Source organism: Notothenia coriiceps, unplaced genomic scaffold (assembly GCF_000735185.1).
Source record: "Notothenia coriiceps isolate Sejong01 unplaced genomic scaffold, NC01 NC01_scaffold00016825, whole genome shotgun sequence".
NCBI classification, from domain to species: Eukaryota; Metazoa; Chordata; class Actinopteri; order Perciformes; family Nototheniidae; genus Notothenia; species Notothenia coriiceps.
In genome coordinates this window covers 99,295-108,651 of record NW_011349526.1, presented here as the reverse complement: position 1 = coordinate 108,651, position 9,357 = coordinate 99,295, and the positions used below count along the sequence as shown (strand labels likewise).

Sequence of the window (9,357 nt, the reverse complement as noted above, 5' to 3'; positions counted from 1 at the left end):
GCCTGTAATTTTCATCCTAGGTCTACTTCAACTATGAGAGACAAAATGAGAGAAAAAAATACTGATTTTTAAAGAATTTATTTGCAAATGATGGTGGAAAATAAGTATTTGGTCACAGACCTGTCTTCTTCTTTAAGAGCCTCCTCTGTCCTCCACTTGTTAACTGTATTAATGGCACCTGTTTGAACTCGTTATCAGTGTAAAAGACACCTACGCAATAGGTAAGCAGCTTGGTGTGAAGAAATCAACTGTGGGAGCAATTATTAGAAAATGGAAGACATACAAGACCACTGATAATCTCCCTCGATCTGGGGCTCCACGCAAGATCTCACCCCGTGGGGTCAAAAATGATCACAAGAACGGTGAGCAAAAATCCCAGAACCACACGGGGGGACCTAGTCAATGACCTGCAGAGAGCTGGGACCAAAGTAACAAAGGCTACCATCAGTAACACACTACGCCACCAGGGACTCAAATCCTGCAGTGCCAGACGTGTCCCCCTGCTTAAGCCAGTACATGTCCAGGTCCGTCTGAAGTTTGCTAGAGAGCATTTAGATGATCCAGAAGAGGATTGGGAGAATGTCATATGGTCAGATGAAACCAAAATAGAACTTTTTGGTAAAAACTAAACTAGACCTGTTTGGAGGAGAAAGAATGCTGAGTTGCATCCAAAGAACACCATACCTACTGTGAAACATGGGGGGGGAAACATCATGCTTTGGGGCTGTTTTTCTGCAAAGGGACCAGGACGACTATCGTGAGATTTTTGAGTGACAACCTCCTTCCATCAGCAAGGGCATTGAAGATGAAACGTGGCTGGGTCTTTCAGCATAACAATGATCCCAAACACACCGCCCGGGCAACGAAGGAGTGGCTTCGTAAGAAGCATTTCAAGTTCCTGGAGTGGCCTAGCCAGTCTCCAGATCTCAACCCCATAGAAAATCTTTGGAGGGAGTTGAAAGTCCGTGTTGCCCAGGGACAGCCCCAAAACATCACTGCTCTAGAGGAGATCTGCATGGAGGAATGGGCCAAAATACCAGCGACAGTGTGTGAAAACCTTGTGAAGACTTACAGAAAACGTTTGACCTCTGTCATTGCCAACAAAGGGAATATAACAAAGTATTGAGATGAACTTTTGTTATTGACCAAATACTTATTTTCCACCATCATTTGCAAATAAATTCTTTAAAAATCAGACAATGTGATTTTCTGGATTTTTTTTTTTCTCATTTTGTCTCTCATAGTTGAGGTATACCTAGGATGAAAATTACAGGCCTCTCTCATCCTTTTAAGTGGGAGAACTTGCACAATTGGTGGCTGACTAAATACTTTTTTGCCCCACTGTACATTGCTATTGGGATGTTAAGAGCTTTCCATGGAATATAACAAAAAGTGTTTCTGAAGTTAATTACCTACCCCACCTTTAACTAATATTTTGATGTTTAAAGATATGCTTATTTGTTTTCTAGATGAAGACGAGGTGGGGGACAGAATCACCGTAAGAAGTGATGAAGAACTCAAAGCCATGTTGTCGTATGTAAGTGTATAATGAGTTCATTACTTATATTTGTTTCAACATGTGTTTTTGCCAATTTCTATGGGCAGTCGAATATCATTTTGATCAAAACTGATGTTAAGTTCATACAGTATGTCACTGTTGCCATTTCTGTATTTAATGTAGATACAACATCCAGTGCACGTCTGAACTCTTTTTTTCTGTGCAGCAATACAATTAAAGTGTCTAAGAATATAATGTTTATGTTGTACAGATTGTAAGCCTTTCTAAGTCAAATGTGTTATTTTGTTTTATAAAAATAAGATGAAGTTGACCTGACTGGTAAGCTTAGTAGGACATTGTTTTAAAAGTCCTGTCTGACTGCTTTGTGGAAAACAATGAGAATCACTTACTTTCTTTTCATTTGGAAACAAATCTTTGAGATGGACAACTCAAAACGTTGACACAACTTGAGAGCTGTCTGGCAAGAAAGTGGTTTAAAGGGACAGTTCACCCTAAAGACAAATATACATATACCTGTAGAGCTTTTAATCAATTTTTTTGTTTTGTTTTGAGATGCAAGGGGTTTGAAAAACTGACTGTAAAGAAAACTGCCTCCTCCTCACTATAGTATAACTAGATGGCACTCAACTTGTGGTGCTCAAATGTCCATACAAATTCATAAAGAAAAGCTCCTCAGCAAACATTTTTTTCCAGAAAATAAATCACAGAACTTGTTTTGAGCAGTTTCATGTAGGAAATGGTAGACACAGCGTAGATGCTAGAATGTGCCCATCAAAGTATAGGTCAGGTCAAGATCTTTGCAAAACCTCAGGCAAGTGGCTGCCCTACGACCTATCCTAACATTAACCATTCAAGGTCAAAGTCTGCAACTCAACAACCTGAAGACTCTGATGCCTCATCCATTTGTGTGTAAACCAAGTGAAAAAAGAAAAGTGCTAATTTGTATTCTTTAGCAACCAAAGCACACATACACACACTTTCACTACCAATTCCCCCACCGTGCGCTGTGCACTTTCATATTCCACAATACTTACTGTTCATGCCACGGACAGTAAGAGTAATGGCGTGTAATGGGTTTTTCTACGAGGTACACTGAAAGCTAAATGAACTGTCAATTTTTATTATTTATTATTCAGTACTTAAAGTTTTGCCTCATTAAAGAGCGAGGCCCCCTGGGCTGCAGAATTGTTCAAAATCTACTTTCATCTGTGGATGTCTTTTACCCCCCATCAGCTCACAATGATGCTGCGCGAGCCACAGGCACAATTTATACTCCTTGTTTTTTGTCCATTTTTCCATGCATTCACTTGTGGTTGCTTTTTAATCATTAAGTAGCATAGGGTAGCAGGGTTATTAGGCAAAAAGAGACAGCTGTGGTGCCAATGAGCGTTGACAAAAACCGGTATGAAAAAATGTATTGACCTCAGACAGCTTATTTATTCACAAATCTGGGTCAAAAGTTTTGAAGTTCTTTCGACTCGCTGTGCTTTGTGTCTTGTTCAAGTACCTTTCTAGGAAATCGCAGTATTCATGTACCAATAATGTTTCACTGGTTTCCTCTCCTCTCCTTGCCGGAATCATTTTTAGCATTTCATGCTAATATTGCATCCTTTTTATACTTCATTTAATTATCCTACTTGGAAGTAAAATTATCCTTGTAAGGCGTTGTTTTTTCTTCCAGGAGATGTATGAATGCATTATTTACGACTGTGGTACTTTAATACTAATTTGATCCATGATGCGGAATATCCAATATCAGCAATAGCCACTCAAAGGTGCATTTTTAAATGGCAGGAAAAGGAATTTGCAATACAACTATGAGCTATACTTTTAGTGTCTCTGTTGGGAATACTTTTGTGTGCGTTCATTTATTTGGTTCAAATATTTTGTATTAAAATATTAATTTACGACCCTGACCCGCATTACAGCTATTGAGTATCCAAAACTCTGCACTGCTTTGTCCACAGATTTTAAAAAGCCACATGAATTTCTGGCAAACAAATCCAAGAGCCGTTTAATAGCTTTCTGCTCCTCATGGGACAGGCAAGTGCACAAAAAGCTGCTGATCACCTGGAAAATACTGGGCTCACTAAAATATAATTTATTATATTTGCAGTTTAAATCTCTTATGCAAGGGCAGTCATTCAGCAGTCATTTGCATTTGTTTTCTGAGGATTTTTTCATAATGTGGTTGTTGCTGTGTTTGCCATTTGGCCTCCGTAGAGACCCAAGTGGATATTTTCCTCAGTGTTGTTAATTCCAGGTGAGCAGACAGCCATTATGTGAAATTAAAAGGAATTAAAAGAAACCTGCTTGTAAGGTGAAAGGTGGGACATTTCATTAGTCTCTCATGGTTGCCTTGTGTGCGCATTATTTTCTGTGTATGTTTTTGTGATAATCCATTGCAACATTTCTACCCAGATTTTTAAATATACCAACACTGCACAGTGTCTTTTTTTATTTCATTCACGGCCTCTGCTTAAACATAGCCTTGCGAAAAATTCATGCTCCTTGTTGCAGAGCAAAATTAATGCTCAAATTCAGAACTTAATTAACACCAGTCGGCAGAGGGCATTTATTGTGAAAAGTATCCCCCCATCACTGAGAACATTGATTGCTACATGTTCCTGTGAGACTCTCAAGTCTTCCAGGCATCTCTAATCATTGTTCGACACCTTGAAAGACAGACACCCCTGTTCAAAGTTAAAGACTGGCCTGTGTCAGGTGCTAAAGAAAACATGTAACCTCATCCCTTCCTTGCTCAGCTCCCCCTGGAGGTAGCGACTCTAATTCCTCCATTCTCACTCCCTTTTCCCCTTAGTCTGCTAATGATGATGAGACCCACTCTCTGCTCCCGCTCTCCCACTTGTCCCTTAAGGCTGAGCGATGGTATTTGGGATCGGACACTGTTTAGTTATTGGCCAACAATGGAGAATGTCTTTTAATAACACACCTACTACAGATTAGGTGGTAATTGCAGCCTTAATCAATAAGCTAGCTGAGCGGAAAATTAAAGGTACGTGAAGCCCGACCCCCTAACCCCCCCCCTCTCCTCTGCAACCTCAACACACAACATGTTTTTTGGTATTAGGCCCATTGTTCAGATGTGGCCAAGTGAAAACGCTGGAGGGCGAAAGCAGAGGGCTAGGAGCGAGGAGGGATCTGACAGTGATAAATAGGCCTTTTAATAACAGCTGTGCCACTTGGGTAGCCATTCTGATCCTTTCCCATCCATGCCGGTCCCATCGTCCTCCCTCCCTTCCTCCCCCCACAATGAGGGAGCACATTTACATATCGCAGTGATGACTTAGTGGTTCATACTGGATTGTAAACAAAAACATGTACGTGTGGAAATACATCTTCTATGTGTGTCTAAAATAAAGTCTTGTTGTTTTGTTTGGTTTCAAGCCTCAAAAAGATAAGGACAAAAACAACACACACACACACACACACACACACACACACACACACACACACACACACACACACACACACACACACACGGAAGTACTCCCTCACTCCCAGTTTAACAGATGGTTTGGTTAACTGAAACATCAATTATTGCATTGCCTTGGCAAGCATCTGAGAGGCTCCAGAGTGTGTGTGTGTGTGTGTGTTGTGTGTGTGTGCACATGTTGTGTGTGTGCACATGTTAGTCCTGTAGGATACGAGTGTTTGGTGAGCTGTTGACCTGGAGGAGAAAAGGGTTAATGCTACACTCCTCCAGAACATGCCCACAGGGCATTGGTCCTCATCGGCAACAGATTTCAGCACAGCATGCTCACATTTTTGGGAACACTGTGGAATAATCCTCTTCATTTAGATAAATGTTTCTATGTGTGGTATTCTAAAACGTGGCAATGCAGTGCATAGTCAAAATCACACATTTATCAAGGTTTATCTTCATTTATTTCTTTTTAAGTGATCCTTTATTAATGAAACAAAATGTCTACAGTATGTGTGATAATGACTCAAAACCAGTAACGCTCTCCACTGTTTGTTACTTTCTCTTTAGTACTACAACACAATGAATGAACAACGCATGAATGGACTGCTGCCGGACCCTCTACAGATTTTTCCACGAGGTACCTAGTGACATGTTACAGTTTGTCATGGATTGGTGATGCTCACAGTCTCTATACAACATTGCAATTAATGTGTTGACGACAAGCAATCACAAGCAATATTAAAATATAGAAAAATACTCACATTTACCTGGTCCGAAACTATTACACCAAAATGTAGGTAATTCACTTGTGATTATGTTGGATAATATAAGCAGTTAATGACTTTAGGTAAGTAATGCAGCCTCTGGAAAACATTTACATTTCAGTGGCTCCTTCTGTTATTTTATTGAGTCATTTGTAAATCTACATTTATTTTGCTTCAAGGTCATTGAAACTGCAAGCTTGTGTTCAGGCTAACCCTTCCCCAAATGTCTGGCACTGTGTAGTTTATTTTCTTAACAGTCCTTTTCTATATTTTCATATAGTTTTGAACACCACTTTAAGTCATACGGTATATGATATTTAACAGACCCCAAGGGCAACGTTTAGTGTCTCCCTTTCCTTTGCTCTCTCTCTTTACATCACACTCTTCTCTCACTGTGTGATTCTGATTTTTCCATCCTACCCAACACCAGCTGTCTCAAGAGCCTAACTTCTCAATCACAACTAATTTCAGAATAACCCTCATTTCATTTCATCATTCCTTTTCTTTACAAAGAACTGATTCCCTTTCAGCACATTTGTAAATGGCCCAGTGATGTGTTCTACAATCTAGTCAATTACTGTTTCAGCCGGCAAGACTCCAGGGAACCGGAACATACATGGCCTGAAGGTACCTATCTCAATAATTGTTTCAGCTGCCTTACACCGAGAACTGAGGGAGGGGAGGGAGGGGAGTTGAGGCAAATGGATTGGTAACACCGTGTTCCACTTATTGAAATGTCAATTGCAGTCAAGGCTCTCCTTTTCTTTCACTCATTCTCTTGCTCCCCTTGTCTATGTTTATGTATGGGGTTCGTCTCCTTCTCTTCTCTCCTCTCCTTCTCTTCTCACCTTGTATTCTTGCTTCTTCTGGCAGGATAGACATTTAAATGTGAGGTGGGATTTTTGTAATCCCCCTTCAGAGTATTATGTTAGTCTCATTCCCTATGATAGAAAGAACATCAGCCTTGGTTAGAGCAAAAACTAAGTCGATAAGAAGATGTTATTGTTCAACCATGAAATTGTCATTACAACGCCCCCTTCTGCCATTCACAAATGGCCTTCCACAGAACTTCCCCTTTAATGTTGGGCATATGTTGCTATTGAACCTCATGCTAATTACCATGGGTTAAATGACTTGACACCGCCTCCATCTCTCCAGATGATCCATATTATATCCATCTTCATTTCAATAATATTATCACCCCCCCTTTCCAAATACTGAGAGTGCTTTATTTAATGTATCCTCTGAGGAGCTTTGGAAACAACTACTGAATTGTGTCAGGTTTTGTTAAGGTCAAGGGTCTGTGTTGATAAGATGATGTTTTCCAAAAACCTTAAATGCTTTGCTAATCTTTCCCCTCTTTTCTCCTGTTTTAATATAAAAGTAATTGGCTGAGGGGAGTCTTGTGAGCTGTTTGAATGAGGTCTTCCTGGGCACTAATTAAAGAGACAATCCCTGTGCTTTAGTGGACCCAACACAGCAGCCCTTTGACCTCAATTACATGAGTTATTTTTAGTACACCCTTTACAGGGTCTTTAGTGTATGATATCTGGGTTGAGTACAAAGGGTTTTTGGCCTAAACATACAGTAGATTAAGATAAATCAATGTAAAGACCAATGTCCCCTGTTAAGCACAACCAAATGTGTTTGTCTTGACTTAATTTTTGGAACGTCTGAGTCTTCAAATGGTTACAGTGCTCAACGCTTGTTCGATTCCACCTTGGGACCTTTGTTGTATATCATACTCCTCTTTCTTTCTCTCTCTTTTCCTCGTTTCCAGTCTTCCTCTATGTTGTCCTCTGTCCAATTAAGGAGATAATGCCCAAAACAAAAAAACCACCTTAATTTTTCACAGCTTTTGTCCAAATAAATTCGGTTTTAATCAAAATTGTTGTACTTTTATACAAATATATTTTCACTTTCATCTCCTTTCCTCCCTTTGCCTCTTGCTGTCTGTCCTCCTTTCCCCTCCTTTATGCGGACACCTCCTTCCTTCTTCCTTGCCTGCCTCCCTTCTCTCCTACGGAAGCCAATTAACCTCCAGGCTGAACAGAGAGCTTGTGTTTTGTTCTTGTTCATTAGGGGGTCTGGCCATATGTCTGTCTCTCTCTGCCTGTCTTCTGGCCTTGACCACAGTGTGTGTGTTTGTGTTCTTTCATTTTTGTGTTTTTGTATCTTCAGGTTAATACAAGACCTAACCCAGCAAATGACTGCACTCAAGCTGTCCCGGACTCCATGGCCAACAACAGGTGAGCTTGCTGGGGCATAGGGAGCATGTTACACCGCCTGCAATACACTTCAGTCAGTGGGTTGACAGATCAGTGGAAAGATGTCTGAGAACGTTTGTGTCAACTGTGCTGTGTTCCTTCCTGCAGCTTAAAAAAATCATCTGCAGAGCTGAAGAGGATCCTGACAAATGGGCAGGTAAGCCGGTGTTCTGGGTTTAGGTAGAATTTCACAGCTGTTGTCTCATTGCTCCTGCTCTCACACCTAGTTTCCACTGACTTCAAACACATTTCTCACTAGTGGTTTGGCTCCTCTCTTGATTTTGGTGAAGCTGACTGTGGGCATGTAATAAAGATTGTGTATTTGGGTATTGTCTCGTAACCATGTCATACATAATAGGAGCACGGGGTCTTTGAGTTTCCAGGATCAGCTCTGTAACAGTTATGTCTCTCTCTTTTAAAACAAAACGCGCACACGCACGCACACTACTACCCTATCAGAGAGACAATTAGGCCAGCGACCTCTCAGGTTTCTGCTGTTACACAGGGAGCTAATAGAGCTCTCTCCTCTGCTCCATCCCTTCATCCATCTCTTCTCATTCCCTTTACTCCCTTCTATTGCCATGGTATTAATTACATCTGGGGGACTGTGTGTTTGTTGTGTGCATGCATGCATTGCTCTCATGTATGTAATTATGTTATGATGCTTTCATCTTTATGTCTATACAAAATTACGGTAACACTTTATATTAAGGTACACAAATTAACCTTCAACTAGTTGTTAATTAACATGCATATTAGCAGTATATTGGCTCTTTATTAGTCATTATAACACAGTTATTAATGCTTTATTCTACATGACCATATTCTACAAGTAATAAGCCATTAGTTGAGTTTTTCCTCAATTAGTGCTTATTTATTGCAAGTAAGGAAGTTGTTGTACATGACTTTTGGTCTTAATATGCTCTGCTCAATATGGGCCTAATAAGGCAGTAGTACCACAAGAATAGTAATTCTCCCATAATAACACTTAACAAATATGAACAAGACATGAAACTATAAGTGTTAATTGTGTCTAAATAACTCAAAATTAGGTATTTATATCTCAGAACATGTTCCCTATTTTAAAGTGAAGTCTTGTTCATTACCAATAAGCTAGTAGTTTGAATCTAATGGACCTGAACAGGTTCCCTATTCTAAAGTTGCCTCCTCTTCACACTTTGCAAATACATTATAGCACACAACTACTCAAATTAACCTCAACAGTACATGAACAAAGTAGGCATACGTTCAAATATCTGTTTTTATTAATTAACCACTAAAGAGAGGTTCGGACACATGTACCAAAACATGTCAAGTTTCTCTAAGGCTGAGAACACATATGCAGCCTGTACTTTTGAA

The 9,357-nt window shown here is 40.0% G+C and overlaps 1 protein-coding gene across 1 annotated transcript in view; it reads right to left on the bottom strand.

Moving 5' to 3' along the window:
• The window catches only part of map2k5 (mitogen-activated protein kinase kinase 5), a gene marked incomplete at its 5' end in the record, with an annotated part of 46,255 nt that extends 46,094 nt beyond the window's left edge, over window positions 1-161 (bottom strand). The window contains one exon of the mRNA XM_010776286.1: window positions 157-161. Coding sequence (XP_010774588.1) covers window positions 157-161 — 5 coding nt within the window. The remainder of the gene's footprint in view (window positions 1-156) is intronic.
• Window positions 162-9,357: the final 9,196 nt, after the last annotated feature.